Source organism: Onychostruthus taczanowskii, unplaced genomic scaffold, assembly GCF_017590055.1.
Source record: "Onychostruthus taczanowskii isolate IOZ18803 unplaced genomic scaffold, ASM1759005v1 scaffold5, whole genome shotgun sequence".
Taxonomy (NCBI): Eukaryota; Metazoa; Chordata; class Aves; order Passeriformes; family Passeridae; genus Onychostruthus; species Onychostruthus taczanowskii.
This window is the reverse complement of record NW_024502568.1, coordinates 5490772-5510967: the sequence shown is the minus strand read 5'-3', so window position 1 is coordinate 5510967 and position 20196 is coordinate 5490772. Positions and strand designations below refer to the sequence as shown.

General features: G+C 56.1%; 2 protein-coding genes across 2 annotated transcripts in view; one reads left to right on the top strand and one right to left on the bottom strand.

Annotated features, from left to right (window-relative positions):
- Positions 1-3153, top strand: part of CNNM1 (cyclin and CBS domain divalent metal cation transport mediator 1) — a 30522-nt gene extending 27369 nt beyond the window's left edge. The window contains exons 12-17 of the mRNA XM_041415523.1: positions 240-397; positions 613-790; positions 1122-1235; positions 1327-1443; positions 1761-1888; positions 2234-3153. Coding sequence (XP_041271457.1) covers positions 240-397; positions 613-790; positions 1122-1235; positions 1327-1443; positions 1761-1840 — 647 coding nt within the window. The 3' untranslated portion in view covers positions 1841-1888; positions 2234-3153. The remainder of the gene's footprint in view (positions 1-239; positions 398-612; positions 791-1121; positions 1236-1326; positions 1444-1760; positions 1889-2233) is intronic.
- A 1526-nt stretch (positions 3154-4679) lies between these two features.
- Positions 4680-8890, bottom strand: GOT1 (glutamic-oxaloacetic transaminase 1). The gene is made up of 9 exons (XM_041415771.1): positions 8672-8890; positions 8180-8361; positions 7516-7639; positions 7221-7333; positions 6907-7011; positions 6217-6367; positions 5916-6081; positions 5645-5787; positions 4680-5371 (listed from the first exon to the last, which is right to left on the bottom strand). The coding sequence occupies exons 1-9, from the start codon at positions 8784-8786 to the stop codon at positions 5232-5234; spliced, it is 1239 nt and encodes a 412-aa protein (XP_041271705.1). The 5' UTR covers positions 8787-8890; the 3' UTR covers positions 4680-5231.
- Positions 8891-20196: the final 11306 nt, after the last annotated feature.

Below are 20196 nucleotides of genomic sequence, written 5' to 3'. Positions count from 1 at the left end.
TGGCACCGGGTCAGAGTCCTGCCTAGTCCCCTCCCTTTGTGTGGGGCTGGCATGGCACAGTCTCCACAGCAGCCTGCAGTGAGGAGGACAGGCTGCAGGACCCCTGCCAGCCCCGTGTCCTGGGGAACAGCCGCTGGAGGTGACTGGTCCACCTTGGCTCTACACCGGCACTGGGAGCCCAAGCAACGCCACGAGCGAGAGTGAGTGTTTGCCCCTCTCTCTGCTGTCCCCTCCCGCAGTGAACAGGTCACCGTCGCGCTGCAGTGGCCTCAACCGCTCCGAGTCCCCCAACCGGGAGGACTATGGAGGCAGCAGCACGCAGCTCCACAGCAGCAGCAACAACATCTACACGCCCGACTACTCCGTGCACATCCTCTGCGACGTGCAGTTCGTCAAGGTATGGGCAGGGCTGGCAGGGACTGTCCCACCCTAGCCACCCCTGTCCAGGTGCCCTCTTGCCCCACTGTGCCCCAGGAGCCTGGTGGGTGCCCAGTGGGTGCTGAGGAGTCTTGCACCTACTCCTGCTGGCTGGAGGTTTGGAGCCACCAAGTCTCCGAGAGGTGGCGGTGGGGCTCGGTGCCCGCTGAGCTGGGTGCACGTCTGTGTGCCCAGGTGACCCGGCAGCAGTACCACAACGCGCTGGTGGCCAGCCGCATGGACAGCTCGCCTCAGTCCCCTGACATGGAGGCCTTCGACAGGGATTCCACCAAGGCCTCGACTGCACGGGGAACCCCACAGACACCCAAGGAGGACCCTGCCACCCTCCTGAATGAGAGGAACAGCATCATGTGTGAGTCACCCAACAGCATTCCTTCCCTGCCACAGGCCAACATTTCATGTCCCCTAGGGGGGTGTGTGCTGGAGCCCTTTGGCATGATGCACACACCACCTCTGGGATGCAGTTGCACATGGAGTGGGGCTCCTGTACAGTGCAGGCATTCGCACACACGCACCTGTGGATGCCTGCACATCCACACAGCTGCCAGTGTGCAGCATGTAATTCTTCATTGCCTTGTACTCGTGTCCCTCGGGGTCCCTGGCAGTTGGACCTGCTGCCATGGCTGGCATTCTGCCACATCCTGCCCCAGGGCACAGCACCTCCCTGCCCTGTGTCCCTTCAGGCAGCCGCTCTGAGGGGCTGCGCAGTCCCAGCGAGTCAGTGTTCCTGCGCATGGAGGGCATCCCCTTCATCCAGGAGGAGCTGGCTGACAACGAGGAGAACAGCAAGCGGCAGAGTGAGTGTGGCTGAGGGGCACACACCCCTGACCCTGGGGCTGGCGAGGCCACGGTGCCCTGAGGTGCTGCAGCCATGCTGGGCTTTTGCAGACAGTGAGTGCTGCGGGACCGTCCTGGAAGCAGAGTCCCCAGGTCGAGAGGCCGGGACCAGCTCATCGCCGAGCAGCTCTGAGGAGGCACTGGGCAAGAGGCTGCTGAGATCCCTCAGTGAGTGCCTGACCCCGGGACGGCACACCCAGGGGAGAGCTCTGCCTCAGCACCCTGCTGCCTGTGTCAGCTGTTCCCCAGCCCTGTCCTGGGGACAGCCTGCATGGGGCTGGTGTGGAACAGGGGACAACCTAGTTCCCTGTTAGTACCGCAGCAGAAGGCAAAACTGCACCTAGGGCTAGCTCAGGCAGAGCCGGCCACTAGGTCCTGGCCCAGCCCTATGCACCCCTGCCCTGAGCGCCTTTGGCTCCCAGCACCCCTGCCCTGAGCACCCTTGGCTCCCAGCACCCCTGCCCTGAGCACCCTTGCTGCTGCAGGTGGGCGCAAGCAGCGGACATCGTCAGAAGGTGAGAAGTCGCCAGAGGAAAGCTCCAATCTCGCCCCATTAATCACCTGAGCAGCAGTGTGGCCAGAGCACAGTGCTGGAGGCCCATGCAGACTGGAGGTAGGACCCTGCCTCTGGCTATGACATTCCTTTCCCAGCAGGTGGGAGGTCACTCAGTCTAAATAGTGTAAAATAAGTTTCAGGCAGCAAAACCAAATAGGGTTTGGAGCCCATGCATGTGTTTGTGTTGGTGGGGGCTGGAGCAGGATCAAGGGATACGGAGCAGGATCTGCTCTCAACAGCAGCCTGGATGGCAGAGATGAGTGAGACCTTGGCTCATGTTTTCACTGTGTGCACCAGCATACACCTGAGCTTGGCTAGGAAAGGTGCTGCAGGCTTGAGCAGCAGCAGGTCAGAGAGGGCAAGCTCTGGCCACCTGCACCAGGCTGTGCTTGTGTCTTCCAGGTCTGCAGCATGGGGGTCTCCTGCCGTGAGGCTCGTGTCCAACAGCAGGAGGTCTGCACTCGCTCGCTGCCTGTCCGCCCGCTCCTGCCGCCCCTCCCTGCAGGATCTGTGCAGAGCCCCATCCCCAGGAGAGAAAGGATGTGCCCCCGGCAGGGCTGAACCACGCAGGCAGCCTGGACCAGTTAGCTGGAGTCCGAGGGCCCTTGCCCTTGCGAGCCGCTCCCTGGTAGCATCTGGTCTCAAGGAAGAGATGGAAAAAGGAAAGGTGAAAAAGTGTCTGTCACGGCATCCCTGCAAGCAGTGCAGGGAGGGGCAGCCCAGCCCAGAACTGCCCTTTACCATCATTTACCATCCCCATCCCAGCGGGGCCTGGAGCCCCGTGGTGCCGGTGCTGCAAGACGTGGTCTCCAGCCCGAGGAGAATGTGCTCTTTGGTGGTGCCACGCGCAGCTCAGGGCCCGGCACACGTTTGTGCCGTGCCTGGTGACACGCCGGCTTGCAGCCTCGCTCACGCTGACCATGGACACGGCCCAGCGCTCCCGAAGCCCTGCCAGGCACAGGGCAAGGAGCCCCGCTCACCCCCGAGCGCAGCCCCCTCGCTGGGGAGGGGGCTCTCCATGCTGCATCGGACCATCCTCCTCTCCACACGCCTGCCGCTGTGAGGGAGGCTCGCACCAAGACTTCGGGGTGGGACAGACCAGTCAGTAGTTTTTGTAGAGGCTCAACGCAACGGGGATATCAACATTAAAAGTGATTTTTCCCTGAGCGATGCCCTCTCTGTGTCCACGGGAGAGGGAAATTCTCTAACCACGCCCGGCAGCAGGCCAGGCTGCCCTCATACCCAGCGCCAGAGCTGCCTGGATAACAGGACTCAGCCTCACTGCAGGGAGCAAGAGAACGGTCAGCAAGTGCTGCCCAAATCCTTGCTGTGAAGCTGAGCTCTCTGTCACTCCTGCTGCCTGGAAAGCACTTGGCAAGCAGGAGATAAGCCCCAGCAGTGCAGACAAGGACTGGGGAAAACCGGGAGTTAATATCAGGCCATTGCAAACACAATAGTGGGATACACGTGCTGCAGTACAGCCTGACAGATAAGGACAGAAATCTCATAGTCCACCCATGCTGATAAAACTTCATCTGGAATAACTGCAGCCCTGTCTGGGCACTGTCCTTCCAAGGAAACACACAGCAATTGAAAAGTGGACAGAGGAAAGCAAGGGCTGGAAAACAACCTGCCCCAAAGGCTGAAGGAAATAGAGTCACTTAATCTTTAGTGGTGAAGGATGTGAAGGGGAGAGGAAGTTTTCAAATACATAAAAAGCTGTTGTACAGAGGAAAGGAATAATCTGTTCTCTGTTGCCATGGTAAATGGGATAATTGGTAATGAGCTTACACCACAGAAAAGGAGAAATTTAGGTCACTTGGTAGGAAAAGCAAGGTTGGTAAGACTAGGAAAACACCAATGTTGATCACATGGGGTGGGGCCAGCCTTCACACCAGGAGGTCTGTAAGGGCAGAAGTGTAAGCAAATATCATAAAGACATTAACTCCTCCTGAGATGACCCCTAGAAGTTATCTTTTAACCACTTCCTCACCATCCCTGCTGTGAATGGACACCAAGAGGAAAAAAAGATCCTCACTTGCAGAGAGGAAGAAAGACTGCCTCTGTCTCACTCTCCTATATGATACAAATACTGTCCAAAAAAGAACAAGAGACCCCCATGCATTCTGTGCAAACACAACAAGGCAATAAGGCACCATTTTTGCCTTTTCTCTCTGAGCTGCAGCACAAGCAAATCCATCAGAGTAACAGTGACTACTGCTACCTGACACAAGGAAAGGAGCTGTCCCCCTTTCTTCACAAGATCCTGTCAGGAGGCCGCTCTGTCAGATCACAAAGAGATCTGCAGTGACTGCAGAGAGCAGAAACAGATGGTCCCAGCTCTTTTTCAGTGCCAGAAACACAGGCTGTTGCTAGCAGGCCCTGCTGAAGCAAGTGGGAGTAGATGGGGGTTCACCAGGAGCCTGCTGAAAAGGATGAACAGAAGAGATCTGCTTTTTGACACCTGAGGGGCAAGTCAGGAGCCCTGGGCCACGGAGGGATGGCCAGATGGAAACACCTGACCATCCAGAAAGCAATCACAGACAGACAGATAGACAGGCAGGATGAGCTGGGCAGCACAGGGCAGTGGGGCAGAAAGAACACAGGATGAATACAGGAGGAACTGGTTGGCTTCACGTAGTCACAGGGAGCTCTCAACAACACTCTCCCAGTAAGACTCCCCCTTTACTAATGGCTGTGATCACCAGAGATGCAACACACCCTGAGAGAAAAAGGGACAGCCTTGAAACAAACTGAGGAAGTGGACAAACCAGGATGTTGAGGCTTCAACCTCAGCCTGGGGAGAGGTTCATGTGGTTTGAAGACATGACATCACACAAGGCAGGGGTAGCATTCAGAGACAAAGGTTTAATTTCATGTCAGCAACACAAAGAAGCAATTATCACAATTACAAATATTTGCTCGTATAAGGCTCAGAAATTAGGAGCGGGTGGGACGGGTGGAGAGAAGAAGTTAGCAACAGCTTTACCCCTCCCCAAAATACAACTGAGTGACATTAGTTCACAAGCCATGTGAGATCCCAACCTCTGTGCTGTTATCACACAGTGCATTGCACTGGCACCAGACTTTGCCATGATCAAAATGATCAGTTACATGGAGCTGATTTGGACGTGCTAAAGATGCAGCTCTAAGGGCCTGGAGACCAGGCTGCTGTTGTGAAACGAGAGCCAAGGTGGCTCATGCTGCCCCCACCTCCTGGGGGCACTGGTGCAAGGACCACTTAAAAAATGTCAGAAGACGATTATCCCTGATTGAGCTACTGCTCCCATCTTTATTAAACCCCAAGAGGTGTGGGAAAAGGCAAGCCATGAGCAGAGAAAGACATGGACTACACACTATAGCTTTGGTGACTTCATGTAAGTTTGGTTGTTCATGTGCTTCATTGGATTTTTGTGACAGCTTCATGGATGGACTTGGCCACATAGTCCAGGTTCTTGGTAGTTAGACCACACATGTTGATGCGCCCACTAGCCATCAGGTAGATGTGTTTTTCCTTGACCATGTACTCCACCTGCTTAGCTGGGGAAACAATTTGACATCAGATCAGAGCAGTGACCCACAGCTCAAAGAAAAGAACTAGTCAGGGATGCTTGAATCTTTCACAACAAGCAGAAAAGCTCAAGCACTGGTCACTAAAATGCGTGATGCTTCATCCCTCCCCAGTCACAGACACTGTGATGCCAAAACTCCAGCGAGATCGAGAGATTCCTGCTTGCAGTGCTTCAGCCCAGCTCACCCACAGCACAACTGCCCCCACCCAATCCTCCCTTCAACAGGCCACTCGACACTTACGGTTCAAGCCCGTGAAGCTGAACATGCCGATCTGCTCTGTGATGTGGTTCCAGGTGCCTGGGGTGCCAAGGGCCTCCAGTCGAGACCGGAGCTCTGAGCGCATCAGCAAGACCCGATCTGCCATCGTCTTCACGTTGGCCTTCCTGCAGCAGGCAGGAAGCGGAGCATGAGGATGGGCACCCATTTGGTTTGAAGCCATCTGGCCGAGCCTGACACTCAGGGAGACAGCTTCCCACCCCTGCACTCTCGCACCAGCCCCGGCAACACGTACCACTCATCAAAGAGCTGCGGGGAAGAAAGCGTAGTTGCCACAATGCGCGCTCCCTGGGAGGGAGGGTTGGACCAAGTGGTGCGCACAATCTTCTCCATCTGGGACAGCACACGCTGCACATTGTCTGCATCCTTCCCCACCACAGTCAGGTTCCCCACACGTTCATCTGTGGACAAGCCAAGAGATGTGAGCCGTTGGTTCCACACGTCGTGGCAAAGCAGAGAATTCCCCACCCTTCAGCATGCCAGCCCCATCTGTCTGGGTATGATGCTACTGGGCCAGCTTACTGCCAGACACTCACTGTAGAGCCCAAAGTTCTTGGAAAACGACTGTGCACAGAAGAGCTCAAAGCCCTCGGAGACAAAGTATCGCACAGCCCAGGCATCCTTGTCCAGGCTGCCAGAGGCAAACCCTTGGTACGCTGAGTCGAAGAATGGAAACAGGCTCCGGCGCTGCAAGGAGGAACAGTGTTAGAGGGAAATCCCCTCCCCACAAGCTCTCTTTTACCCCCCACAGTACCCGTAGGAGGGAAAAACGACCACTGAGTTCCTGTGTGACTTCAAAGGAAACATGGTACAGCAACATCAGACAGAAACACTTTTTTTCTACTGGGGTGAAAGAATAGAAAGACTAAACTGGTCAATGAAAGTCAATGCAGGAGAAAACTGCATTTGAGGACATAAGAAGTGCACCACTTCATGTGCTACTATCCAGCACCTGCCTGCAGATAATCCTTCCAGCAGGAGAAACCTCACTACAGCTCATTCCAGAGTGTGAAAACAAGAACTTGGAGGCACAGCAAGAACTGCAGTGCATCTCTCCTCTGCGCACAGACAACCAGCACTCTGTTGTCCACCTCTCCCTTCAACACCTCAGCTTCTGCTACATCTCATGCCATTCCCTCAACGCCCATTTCAAATGCAAATGCTCTGGCTGGTTCAAGAGCTATTTGCCCTCTCAGCATTGCTTTAGCCCCAGCAGTAGCCCATACCTTCATGACAGCAGCAATCTGCTTCCACTGGTCAGGAGTAGGGTCTGTGCCTGTTGGGTTGTGCGCACAGGCGTGGAGGATGAAAATGGAGAACTCCGGGGCTTGCTGAGGAAAGAACACATCTTGGTCACACACACACATGGACCAGACTGGGCACTCACAGCACAGGGAGAGGCCTGGAGCTGTTCTGGGCAATGACAGCCTCTTTTGCAGTGATCCACTTCCCAGCACAGCACACCAGAGCCTAGCCAGCTGCAGATGCTGACAGACAGTACAGCATCAAGCTCAGCCCATCCCATGCCAGTTTTACTCACCTCCATGTCATTCAGCAGCCCCTGGAGATCCAGACCCCTCTTGGCAGCATCCCAGTAGTGGTAGGTTCTAATATCTTTGAAGCCAGCATCCATAAACACAGAATTGTGGTTCTCTGAGGAAAGAAATAACTTCTCAGAAAAGCACATCCTATCTCCAGCAAGCTTCCTGCTCCAGCCCCGGCACCTCCCCTTACACACATGAGAAGGCTGCTCCCTCACTGCCCTGGCCCCTGCAGGGAGCAGGGCTGTGCCTCCCTCTTGCTGACCCACAGGGCTCCCTGAGAGCAGCACTCACCCCAGGATGGAGTGGAGACGTAGACTGGGGTGGCCGTGTTGTTGTTGCCGTTGTACCAGCGCCTCAGGAAGTCTGCACCAATCCGCAGAGCACCCGTCCCACCCAGGCACTGAACGCTTCCCACCTGCAACAGAGACACCTGCCAGCACTGCCCACCCAGGCCAGCACTGCCAGCACTGCATGGGAAGCACAGGTGCTTGCAAGAGTCAGATAGGATCCCACACGTGTCCCCTGGGGTCAGTTCAGTCAGAATGCCATCCCCTTCCACTGGTCTTCAACCTCCTTCAGTGCTCAGGCCCAATCCTGACCACTTCTACCATTATAAATAGACTCCAGCCATTCCTGTTACATTTTGGCACAGAGCAGATTCTCAGCTAGTAGTTTATTTCAGGAAAGGTGGTGTATTATCTGACTTGGGTTTCCTGTGGGGAGGCTATTAAAAGATGAAGGAAAACACAGATTCCAATCACAGGCCACGTACGGCTTTTCCCCAAAACCACAACTACTTGCACAAACAGTTTCAAGCGCATGAGTTCATCAAGCAAGCTACAATCAAGAAAGACCACGTCTGAAAAACCCCCAAATCCTGCCAAAATGCAGGACCTCTGCTCAGTCTGCTGTAGAGACACCCCAGGGACCCCAGTGCTCCCTGTCCACCACGTACCCGTTTCTCCTTGATGGCAGGGCTGTCGTCACCCAGGGCGATGCGGGAGGCGTTGGCCCGGAACTCGGGCAGGCCCAGGATGGGCAGATACTCGTGGTTCAAGCTGTTGTCGTTGGCGATCATCTGCTCCACCTTCTTCACCACCGGCAGGACCCATGGCTGCCCCTCGTCCGTGCGGTAGGCTGCGGGAAAGGGACAGCCGTCCTTACTGCACCGGGGGGACGCTGCGCCGCCCGGCCCCCCGAGCGACCCTCCCGGGACACCGAGGACGGCGGCCCGGCCGGCCCCACGACCTTGACGCCCGCTGGAGCTCGCTGCCCGCCCACCCCCCCGCGTCCGGCCGGGCGCTGGCCGCGGCCCGGTGACCTTTGGGGCTCGGGGCCCGCCGCCGCCGCCGGCCGCTACAGCAGGTGCGGAAGCCGCCGCAAGGGCACCGACCGGCCCGAGCCGCGGGGAACGGCCCCGCCGAGCAGGACGGAGCCACGGACTCACCGCCCACGCCGAGGTTGACCTTCCGCGAGTCGCTGTCCTCCCGGAAATCCGCCGTGAGCTTGAAGACGGCGACGGGCGGGGAGTGGGGGACGGCGGCGAAGATGGAGGCGGCCATGGCGGCGCGGCCACTGCGTACCGGTCCGCTCCGGTTCGGCACGGACGGCGCGCGGCGCTGGAGGAGACGCTCACCTTCACCGGCGGGGCGGGGCCGCCGCTGCCCGTGACCAATCAGCGCGCCGCGCTCGACCCCGCCCCCGGATCCAGCCAACGGCTGCCCCGCCGTGCCCCCGGCGCCGCGCGGCCGGCCAATGGCGGCGAGGAGCGTGCCGGTGACGCGGGGACGCAGGCACCGCCCATGGCGGGCCGTGCCCCCAGGCCGCCGCTCCGCTATGCGAGGGGCCGGGCCCGCGGCTGCGGGCGGGCGGGCGGAGCCGCCAGTGCCGGTGCAGCGCCCGGTGCTGGGGGACTCCCGCAGCTGCAGAGAGGGGGAGGTGTCCCGGAGTGCGGTGTCCCGTGCAGTACGGAGTGCTGCGGGGGATGCCGTGCCCGAGGCGGCGTTGCGCTGCGGGGTGTGCAGCGCCCGGGGTCACAGCGCTCGGGGTCACGGCACAGTCCCCACTGGGCACCCGGAGCTGCAGATGACCCTGGAGCGCAGAGCCGGGGTGCACGCAGCCCCGCGGTGCTGTGCCGGGGTGCAGGATGGTGCCGGGGTGCAGGCTCGGGGGCCGCGGGAAGGTGTCGGGGCGCCGTGCCCGGGTGTGACGGGTCCGGGCGCACTGCCCGGCGGGCGGGGGGATCCCAGGGCTGCAGTGACGCGGGTGCGGGACGGGGACCGCCGTGAGGACGGTGGGTGTTTCCAAAGGCACTTCCCTAATTCACAGCCACCTACAGGTCAGACGCTGTGGGTTTACCCCCGAAAATCTCAGAGCCTCGAGGAAACCCCAGGGTCACCTGTGCGGGTCCCCGTTACTACTGATTAGCTCGGGACATGGCACTGATCCATGGGGTCTTCCTCGCAGCCCTCGCTAGCAAACTCCCCGCCCTTCGCGCAGGCACAGCGCTTCCCACGATGCCCTCCGTGGCTCTTGGGGCCGCTCTCCAGCCCCGCGGGGACCCCCGGGGCTCCCGAGCGCGGCCATCGGCGGAGCGGCGGTGCCGGGCGGTGCCGGCAGGGGGCAGAGCCGGCCCGCGCATCCCGCCGCCCATCCCGCTGCCGATCCCGCCGCCCATCCCGCCGCCCATCCCGCTGCCGATCCCGCCGCCCATCCCGCAATCCCCTCGGGGAGCGGCACCCACGGCTCCGGCCCGGCCTAGGGCTGCTCGAAGATCCCACCCGAGGCTGGCCCGCACGCCTTCCCGGGAAGGGGGGTCGGTGCCTCCCGGTGCGTGGCCGTCTCCGTTAGGAACCGGCCAACTATCTCAAATAGCTTTTGAAGTTTGTGAGAATCTGCCCGCAACCCTGCTACATCTGGGAAAGGCTTTGAGGGAGACGGGAAGGACGTCTCGAATAACAGCTCCGACAGCGTGACACACACCACACACACCTCCCTTCGTGACATAAAACACGGGGGTACAGGACGGGAAAAGCCATGCTGTCCCCAAATGATTTTGCAGACAACCTGTGTTATCCGCTCCCTTTATTAACCCAGCCAAAATCTGAAAACCAGTTTGGATCCTTGCCCCCTTCCATGCCCAAGGTGGCTCCACAGCCCGGCTGCCCAGGAGGGAGCCCAGGGGCACAGCCCTCGCCTCCCCCGGCTCCGGGCAGCACCTGGAAGAACTGCCCAGTTCACTTTCTGCTTAGCATAGAGTGGGGAAGAGGCAGAGCTGTCTGTCGGCACAGTAGCATGCCAGCACTTCTGCCTTCAGAGAAAACAGAATAATGAAAAAGGCAGAGGAGCAAAACAGGAGTGCTAGACCAAAGCTTTGGCCCTGGTGATGGTTTTGGTCCAACTTGGATAACATTTCATTCACGCCTTGAGAAAAAGCTGCATGGAAACCCCAAAAGAGCCTGAGGTCTGCTCTCTGCAATAACTGTGACCCTCTGTAAACACCTGACCTGGCCAAGCTGTTGTCAGGGCATCCAAACCCTAACCCTAACCCTTAAATTTAACCCTACCCTTGACTATAGCCCTAATATTAACTCTAATCTCAACTGGATGAAGAACTCTTGGGTTTCTCAAGGTCAGCGGATTCTGCTAAATAAGAGATACTGGGCAAGGAAGCAGCTGATGAAAACAAGGGCATCAGAGGGATCTGGGGGTAGCCCACTGCAGGGTGAGTCATGTTTTCTGCTCACAAAGAGTAAAGCACTGCACAAGTGGAATGCTGCAATGGGAAAAACAGACAGATCCTATTTCTGGAGCAGACAGAAGTGCTAGGGAGTCCCCAGACTATCAGGCTCTCACTGCACTTACTGGTTTCTAATCCTACCACTTTCCAAAGAGCACTGGGATACTTGGGGACGTGGCCAAGTGCTTTCCCAGTGCAGAACAGGGAAGTCACAAAGGCATAGGGGTGCTGCCTGCCAGGCTGGCCGCACTAAGCTGCTGCCTGGGACTGCTAGAGCAGGCTGAGCAATGCTTGTTGCAGGAAAAAATGCAGTTTCCCCAAATCAGCACTGTTTTTTTCCCCTTCCTCAGGAGCTGCTGGGCAGTGTGAGCTCAGTGCTGCCAGTCTGCTGCAAACCGTCTGTGCCGCTGCCTGTGCCTGCGAGGCCGGGGTCGCTGACCCAGCAGGAGTTACCTGCCAGAGCGCTTGGTGCCTCTGGCTCAGCCGGTGTCCCATGTCCTTGACAGCACGGAGTGGGACTCCGCTGGGAACAGATGCAAGAATGAGACAATAAGAGACAAAGCAGCAGGCTGTCGGGCCCCCGAGCTGGGTGGCTTTGCGTTAGCAAGATCCCTCTGGCCCTGAGCTTTCATCTCCTCAGCCTACACAAAGGGTGCCACCAACACGTATGTAAAAGCAGGAGGAACATGGGAGCCAGCCCTGAGGCATCCCTCCCTTCATCTCCTGCCTTGGACTGACAGCCAGCAATGACCTGCCACTCAGTGGGAAAGCTTGCACACCTTACAGAGAGCGAAGAAGCCCCCGGGCACGCACGGCCGTGCCGCATGCAGACAGGGCCCCCCGCACTCAGCTCCTCCTGGGAGCCAGAGGCAGGGGGGCTCAGCAGCCAGCCTGGCTCCTGCAGAGCTCAGCCTGCTGCAGGGATACAGGGACCACTGGGGACCAGGTGATGGCCTCCTCACACCATCAAGCCTCATGTGATCTTGGAAAAAAGCCCTTTTTATGAAGGTGAGCTCCACTGACACCATTCCATTCACTTCCTCTCACAAAATTCTCCCTCACGCCCCTCTGGCCTCGGCCTCATCCTCTCCAGAGTGCCCTGTCCAGCGCTGGGACACTGTCGATCTTGGCATCACTGCAAGGGTTTAGCAGCCTGCCCATGTCAGTCGGAGGCTGGGTGCAAGCAGTGTGTGGCACGGAGCAGAGCTGAGGCTGTCCCCAGCGGGTGCCGTGCGGGGGCTGTTTTCCCAGCATCCTCCAAATACAGATGTTTTCTCAGTGCAGGATCCAGACAGAGGAGGGTAAAATGTTTTCATTCCAAGCTCCGGAGGTCAGGTCATGGTTTGTCTAAATGGCTTTTGTTGCTGTAATTATCAGATTAGCTGATCTCTGGTGGTGCATTTAGGGGCAGCTACATTAACTGTGGATCCTGACCCCTCCACTGCCACCCTGCCCAGCTGGGACAGTGCGTTTGCAATGGAGCAGTGGGGATTGAGGATGTCATGAGAGCCAAGTGAAATGCTCATGATTAGTTTTGTGCTGGTACCCAACAGGACCCTGGCCCAGGAGCAGTCCATACATTTGAGGAAGACAGCAGCAAGGCTCCTTGACCTCACAGCATACTGAGCTGGGCCTGATCCTTCCCTCCCACTCCAAGCTGCAATGCACAGCAGCCACGGAGCCCTGTCCCAGGCACCCGCCTGCCGCTGTGGCTGATGCTCAGCATGCAGACATGGATGGGGGCATCTGTGGTGCCTTCCCTCGCTCAGAGCACCAAGCCCAGCAGGTTCTAGGGGAGGCTGGTGCAGACCCTCACCCTGTGCCTGGCCAGAGAGCGCTGTGAGGCTGGGCAGCCCCAGCAGCCGGCAGGGCACAGGAATAGGAGCGTGAGATACCAGGCGAGACACAGAGCGTGACAGGGAGAGGAGAGAGCAGGCTGAGGGCAGATAAAAAGGGATCAGGAGTTTCCGGCCCCCGCCAGCCCCTCGCCGGGTCCGTGGGTCCATCTGTCAGCGCCCGCGAGTGCTGATGGCATCGGGCCCTGGTGCAGCCGGGGCTGCAGGTCCGGCCGAGGGGCACCGTCAGGGCCGGGACGGGCCCTGCCGCCGCCGCCTGCCCACGGCACCGGGGCCGGACAGCAGCCCGGCCGCGGCGTGCTCCGGGAGCAGGCCTTGCACTGCCCTGCGGCTGCCCCCGTCTGTCAGCGCCCGCGAGTGCTGATGGCATCGGGCCCTGGTGCAGCCGGGGCTGCAGGTCCGGCCCAGGGGCACCGTCAGGGCCGGGACGGGGCCCTGGTGCAGCCGGGACTGCAGGTCCAGCTGAGGGGCACCGTCAGGGCCGGGACGGAGCGGACAGCAGCCTGAGCTCCCGGCCATGCTGCCCTGCTGCCCTCCTGCCCTCCTGCCCCACTGCACACACAAACAGGGACTGCCAGGGCCTGCACACACCGGCACAAAAATAATGGGCTCCCGCTCTGCTGAGCTGCAGATCCACAGCTGGGTGCCCAGAGGCTGCTTGGGCACCGTGCCCCTGGCAGCCCCCTGCCACATCATCCCACCTGCTCTCTCACCTGTGGGTGGGAGAAAGAGGAGGTTCCCTTGAGCAAAGCAGGAGCTCGATAATGAAATAAATCAAAATCAGAAAAGATTTTATTGTTTCTGCATAAAACAACTTATTTTAAATGTGGCTTCACTGCATTTCAGTTTCTGAAGCTTTATAATGCCAGAGCATAACACCCCACTGAATGAATGCTTCTGGAACAGAATATCTACATATTGTCTTTCAAAGAATATTTCAATCCCTTCAAATCCTGCAAAAAATTTCAACAGGAAAATTTTTCCTTTAAACATCATGTTCCTACAGGAAGTTTTGGCTTCAGCAAAGCATACATTAAAAAAATAGTGAAAGCTATGTTCCTGGTATTTTGTTAGTTTTCCTAATTGCCACCATGACAGAACTTGGTTACCTCCAAATCCACCTTTGCTTCCAGCTCAAAGCCAGAGAACAACCCAGAGCAGCAAGGACAAAGTCTGTGCACTCCAAAAAGGAGCATATCCACACACCTAATCAGGCTCAAACCTCTCCTGCCACTGCAGCTTCTTGGGCACAGCCAGAAATTTGCTGTTTCTCTAAAACCATTTTGCACATTAGTTCTGGGGTCCCAGGAATACTAGCTTGGCGTATGGACCACTCATGGCCATGCTTGCCTATTCTATGTCTACTCATTCCCATGGGCACTCAGGAGTTTCCCCTAATTTTTCCTTTTGCATCAGCACCTGCTGGCAAATGTCAGATATCAAGGGACTGACCCATGCACTGTGACCTTCTCAGGCACTGACACCTGGTACCCTGGTGCATTGAAGGTGGTTTCCTAAGGGTATGGAAGACCAGTGGGGGAAAGGACAGGCACTTCTATGTCAAGGCATGGATTTCTGCACAGCCAAGGAAATGAGTTTTGGGACACCTATCATGAGGAGACAGCTGCCATTCCCAAAGGCAGCAAACCTCCTGGCCAAGCCTGTACCCTCTGACCTGTGAGCCTGGCTCAAGTGTGGGGACGGAGACACTGGATGTGTTGCAGGGAGCTGCTCTGCCATGGTGTACCCAGGCTGCCAGGCAGCTGTGGGAGCTGTGCCCATGGGGCTGAGGCAACTGCAGCACAGCTGGTCCCAGCTGGACCCCTCTGGACAGGGTGTGTCCCCCAGCAGAGCCAGGAGAAGGCCAAGGAAAGGGAGTCCAGCTCTCTTGCAGGGAGCCCAGTGCTGCGGGTAGCTTCTGGACCTTGGTGTAGGAGCAGATTTACTGAAAACAATTTATTTAATATCAAAAATAATTTCTTGCAGCGTTTCAGCTGGCGTCAGCCAAGCGCTTACTCACCCGGGAATTCAAACAAAGGCAGGGCTGGCGCCCAGCCAGGGGGTCGGGCGCTGGGTGGTCGTGTCCATCCCGGCCTTGGACACGCCTCTGGGTCACTTGCAGGCTTGTGGCATGATGTCTCCATTTATTTATTGGAAATGTTTGAACAGGAAATGCTAATGGTTTGGGTTTGTGGAGACAGCTGGAGGGGTCCGGACGGAGCTGCTGAGAAGGGGAGGGTGCACTGGGACAGGGCAGGCCAGCACAGAAGGGGGAATCGGTGCTGCCACTGGGGATTTGTCCCTTGTGTTTGTGGTGAAGAGCCCAGCAGGAGGTGAGGCCAGGGAGGGCCCTGCCGGCTCTGCTGCCTCCTCCTTCACTGCTGCCTGCATCCCTCAGCACAGGGGTGCACGGCAATGGCGCTGGCAAAGTGGTGAAGGAGGAACAGCAACCACAGGGCATGGCACATCTCATCCCATCGCCAGCCAGCTGGGTGTCCATTAGCGTGGGAGAGATGTGAAAGTGCTGCCTCCCCCTACAAGGGGGTCGAGAGGTTCCTATGCAGCCCAGCTCTGGAGCGGGCTGTTCCTGCATTTGCTGATAACAGCGGAGGTAAAGCCTGACCCAGGAAAGCAGGCAAGATCCGCAGAGATAAACTCCCCGCAGCAAGACAAAGGCACTGACCTCCTCACTGCAAGAGCTGCCGCATTCCCACAAGCACAGCAACAATTGCCCAGGAGCAGCCCTGAGACCTGCACCCAGCCCCACTGGCCAGGCACAGGAAAGGCCCCCATGGCAGCCAGGAATGCCTCTTGTCAGGATCACAGAAACCCCAGCCTGGGGTTTTTAACCAAATCTACTGTCCATACCATTTTTCTGAGCAGTGAGAGCGAAGAGCTTGCTGCCATTGCTTGCTCCTCATTCAGCACCTTGGCCCTGCTGCATTGCACAGCCAGAGGGATGCTGTACAAGCACCCCTTTGTATTTCCGACCTCACACTTGTACCTGCACATTTGCAGTACAAACAGCCTTTAAGTTTCATTCCCAAACACAGCCGAGGGTCTTACGCACTCACTGATGCAATTCAGGTGTGAGTGCCTGGAGCCCCACACACCCAGAGCACACCCAGGGAACTGAATGGCAGGCAGGAGCTCAGCTCTGTCTCCCCCTGCCCTGCCCGGGTCCCACCCATGGACCAGGAGGCTGGAGCCTGCGTGGCATTTCCCCATGTCAGCTCTGCCCCAAGAGAGCATCAGCTGAAAAAGGCAGAGGCACTTAATGGGATTTGCAGAACACAGCTCAGTTACACACCATACGGCTGTTGTCTCAGGCATGTTTTTAAAATCTTTATCTCTGCATCATTACACACTGATCTACATTTGAAAAGAATCCCTTTGGTTCCCTACCTCTGAAATGAGGATAACTATCCTTCACCTCATAGCAGGGTTATGAGGATAAACAGATTAAAGACTGTGATATTGTTGCAAAGAAGGTTAAACAAGCCCCTGTGACAGACAGCCCAGGGGCAGGGACAAGCATCAGAGCCATGCATGCCGACCCACGTCTGCACCATGCTAATGACCCCAAAATCCCAGCGACAGGTTTGCCACTGTCTGCCTTCCCAGGACACAGCTGCACGCCTGCAGAGGGGATGGTGCCCCAGCCCGGGATGTGCACCTGTGCCCTGAGAAAGGGGAGTGCAGGGGTGCAGGGGCAGCAGGGGCTGGGAGGTGCTCATTAGTAGCATAACCTTTCAGGAGGACATCAGAGGTCCAGGCGCAGCAGCAAGGGCCCGTGGGCAGTGGGGCGCAGCAAGGCAGCTGTTCCCCCTGCACATCCCTCCCTGCAACCTCAGAACAGGGTAACCCTCTTCTGCCTCCCACAGCCTTGCCCATCCCTGTCCCTCTGGGTGCCCTGGGCTGGCAGGGACAGTGGGGAGAAGTGCACTTCTGCAGAAAGAGCTGGTGGGGGAGAAGATGAGCCGGACAATTACTGTCTGGAAAGTCTCACCCGGATCCCTAGTAAAATAATGGCACAAATATTAAGAAAAGGAGCTCTGTAAACATCTAGAGGATAATGAAACCATGAGCTATAAGCAGGATGGGATTTGTAAATAAAGGGCTGTGCCAAAAACAACAAGCCCTCCATAATTGTTTTGGATAGAAGGACAAGATTACTGCGGGAAGGGGACTTGGCGGATGTCATGAGAGGAGACCTGGAAGCACCGGGTTTGTCCTCCTGCCTGGCCGTTAGAGTCTCTGGCATGTTTGGGCAGGTTTAAGGAGGCTAACCTGTACAAAAGGTGTCCCTCATGGCATGGCTGGCACCTGGGAACATACCTGGCCTCTGTAGCTGGACACCTGCAATCCCCCAGCCTGTCACACCAGCACTGCAGCAGCTGCTCACACTTTGGCCACCTCAGAGCTGCCACAAGAGAGCAAGGCTAAACCTGAGACCCTATCCCAAATGAGACACATCTCGCCAAAACATCTCACAGGGCTGGGATCCCTGCAGTGCAGGAATAAGCCAGCTGGAAGGTCATGGAGTGACAGAATGAGAAACAAAACCAAGCAAATCCAGAAGCAGGAAAATAATGCTAGCACCTTCCATGATGTTTCCCAGGTTTGGACAGAGCTCTGTCTTTTGTGAACATCAAAATGTCATGTTCTGCAGGACTGCAGGGTTCTCCGGTGCTCTCAAGTATCAGCTTTTTGGCCAGACATACAGGAAATGTGCATGCACCTCCTTGCAACCAGCCCTTTGAAATGCTACTGTAAAAGCACACGTAAGCACCACCAGCCACCGGCACTGCACAGGACAAACTCGTCCAGTGTAGACACTGCACGGAAGGAAGAGCAGAAGCCTGGCCAAAATGTACCTGGTTTTGTACTGGAGCCTTGGGTGTCTGCAGTAGCCAGCGGTGCCGGGCTGGGTAACGCGCGCGCCCGCGGCATGCAGGGCAACGCACGCTCGCAAAGCCAGATGAAATGCACCATATATGGTGAAGGTATTATGAGTCCATGGCTTCTTCCTAGGATCTTCTGAGGAAGTCTTGCTTGAAAATGGGGAGCAAAGAGGTTCGATTGTGTCTCAAGCAGGGACTTGAACTGCCCACAGGACCAAAAGCAATGGCTTCAAAGAAACAGGGAGCAGTGAGGTGTGAGACCCTTGGGTATCTGTGAGGTGCTTAACAATATTCTGCTTAAGTATTTGTCTTAATTAATACTGATTGCCCACCCATTACTGCACCCTGAGGGGCCTCCAGAAGCTGTTCTCAGCAGGGAGATGTTGCTGCAGTGGTGTCAGCACTGGTCTCCAGTACCCACTGCAGGCACAGGCCAGCACAGAGCTGGCACCAGTTTGCTGCTGCCAACCCTGGCTGCAGCCCTACAAGTCATGGAAAAGACGGAGTTTGTGGGTTTTGACTGAGCCAAATGGCAAGCTGGATGTGTTTGCTATCCATCTGGGTGGCAAGGGCTAACAGAAAACTCTGGCTCTGACAGGGCTCGGTTTGGGGTCCTGAGAGCGAGCAAGTGGATGTGAGCTCAATGCTGGGAGCACACAGTAAATGCAGTCCTGGGCACCAGAGCTGGGAGAGCAGCAAATGGGAGTTGTGAGGCAGTGCTCTGTGCAGCAGAGGATGGGATGCTAGCCCTGAGATACTGTGAATAGCCTGCTGCCCCACTTTAAAAAGATACAGATGAAGTGAGAGATGTAAATGTGATTCCCACCCCTCCATATTTCCCACAGCATCCTGCAGACAGAGTAGGGAGGTATGGGCTGGAAGGGGGAGGACAAAAGGTGGCTTGAAAAGTGAGTGAAGTGATGGAATCTGTGTCTTCAGACATTTCCAAAATTCAGTGGATCAAGGCCCAACCAGCGGGCTGTACTGCCAGAGCTCCTGAGGCCAAAATTATTCTGTGAAATGAGAGAGAGTGCAGAAAACAGGCACAGAAAAGACACAGTTGCAGGAGAATGCACCCCACAGTGACAGAATCAAGCTCAACCTGTTTTCTTCTTAAAAAAGCTCAAGAAATTTGACTGCTATGCACAAGTACTCTCATAGTAAGAAAATACCATGTGCTAGCATCTTTTTATTCCAGCCAAAAAAGGCAGAACAAGAATCAATGGTTGGAAATTAAAAGCCAGACAACCCTGCATAAGAAATACGACATACATTTACTGAACAATGCTGATTAGCTGGTGGATTAGCCATCAGGGATTAAATAAAACCAAACCATGAACTCCCTTGCACCTCCAGACCAGAGGCTTTTGTGCATTAGTAAAACCCCAGGTTGTTTGGATCCAGAAAGAGTAACAAGACAAGGCAGTCGGGTAGATCAGCATAGGTGATCTAATGACTAACTCTGATCTTAAACATCGTGAGTAAAAATACATCGTGTTACTCATACACATAGAAAAATTCCCATTGCACAAGCTCAGTGTAAACACCGAACAGTTGACATCTGCAAACCCACAGATGGAGGGGGACAACAGTTGTTGCTCCTGTTTTAGAAACAGAAAAACACCCAGCCCACGGACGACCCGCAGGGGCCTTGAGACAGGACTGAAACCAGGAGTGAGGCACGAGCTTGGAACAGCACGAGTCTGCCAGCAGTAAATTCATGAGAGACATGGGGTCTGCCCCAGGATGCTCCTGGGTACTGTGGATTAGACATGTGGCACACTGGGTTGGGAAGAAACAGCCTTTCTACACAGAGCCTCAGGGAATCACACAAGGCATATGAGCATTCCAGGAAAAGTAGGGTCAGAGCGATGTACAGAAACAGGGGAAAAATTTGGATAGGGAAAAAAAATGGTTAGGAGTAAACACCAAAAAAACCCCAAACTAATAATACCCCAACAACAAAAAACCAAAACAAAAAAAAAAAAAACCCACACAAAAAACCCAAAACCAAAAACACAAAACCCCAAACAATTAACCAACCAACCAACCAAAAAAAAAAAAAAAAACCAACAAAAAAACCACACCAAAAAAACCAAAAAAAAACCCCACAACCCCCCCCCAAAAAACAAAACCCCCTAAAAACAACAAAAAAAACCCCAACAACAACCTAATGGAAACCTTCACAGCTGAAGCAAAACACACCTGACAAGGACCAGTCCTGAATAGACTGGCCACAGGCAAAATTATCTTCCCTCTTTTTAGTATCTGTATTCACAGAATTATAAAAAATAAGCCTGGAAGGCCCTTGAAAGGTCACCTAGCCTGTCTGCCTGCCCCCAAACAAATCAAACCCTTCCTGGTGGAGCTTTTGTCTAAACTCTTCCTAAAAGAAGCCTCTAGTGGTGACGACGGCTCCCAGGAAAAACAAGTTTTAATCCCTTTTACCGCAATCATTGCAGGGTGAGTCTGT